Source organism: Aphanomyces invadans, assembly GCF_000520115.1.
Source record: "Aphanomyces invadans strain NJM9701 unplaced genomic scaffold supercont1.2, whole genome shotgun sequence".
Lineage (NCBI taxonomy): Eukaryota > Oomycota > Saprolegniomycetes > Saprolegniales > Verrucalvaceae > Aphanomyces > Aphanomyces invadans.
Window position 1 is genome coordinate 2,961,396 of NW_008580147.1, and position 615 is coordinate 2,962,010.

Below are 615 nucleotides of genomic sequence, written 5' to 3' on the forward strand. Positions count from 1 at the left end.
AGGATACAGCATGTCTCGGGTTTCAAAGGGTTCGTATAGACGTGCTTCGGGTCACGCCGTTTTGTCCCGCCCTGGTCGGTTTTTGACTTGACGCCTATGGAGTCTCCTTCGTCAGAAAGGTGATCAATGCGTACTGTTGAAGTTGATTTTAAACGGCACATGAGGTTCCAGGTCAGCGTTAGGAAGAGGTGCATGAAGCCGTCGTCAAACTTCTTGAGACTTTGCTTGCAGAGTTCAACATATTGGTGGTAACGGAGGGGCTGCTTTCCACCAGCCTTGATCGATCCGGCCTGGGCCTCGCTCGCACACAGTCTGCGGATACCTATTTGAAGTACATGATTGCCTTCGTCACATCATATTCTCTCGCACCTTGAAAAAAGCAGTAGCATCAGAGGCATATCCCGTAGGGAGAGGTACGGTGTGTCTTTTGTAGTAAACCTTGATCGCCGAACGACATCCTGAAAGGGTTTGAAAAGAAACCTTGGCAATCTTGTACCTGTAAAGGACAAATTCGGTGAACTCTGCGTAGTCAAAGATGGCAAGGTTGATTGTGCCGTCGGTGTTCACCATGTGCGAGCGACTGGACTCTCGAAGCCAAGCCACGATATGGTTAAC

At 49.4% G+C, this 615-nt stretch overlaps 1 protein-coding gene across 1 annotated transcript; it reads right to left on the minus strand.

Moving 5' to 3' along the window:
• Positions 1-51: 51 nt before the first annotated feature.
• H310_01741 (hypothetical protein) lies at positions 52-570 on the minus strand (the record flags this gene model as incomplete). The annotated part of the gene is made up of 4 exons (XM_008864969.1): positions 52-94; positions 160-312; positions 370-438; positions 497-570. The coding sequence occupies 4 exons, from the start codon at positions 568-570 to the stop codon at positions 52-54; spliced, it is 339 nt and encodes a 112-aa protein (XP_008863191.1).
• Between the last annotated feature and the right edge of the window lie 45 nt (positions 571-615).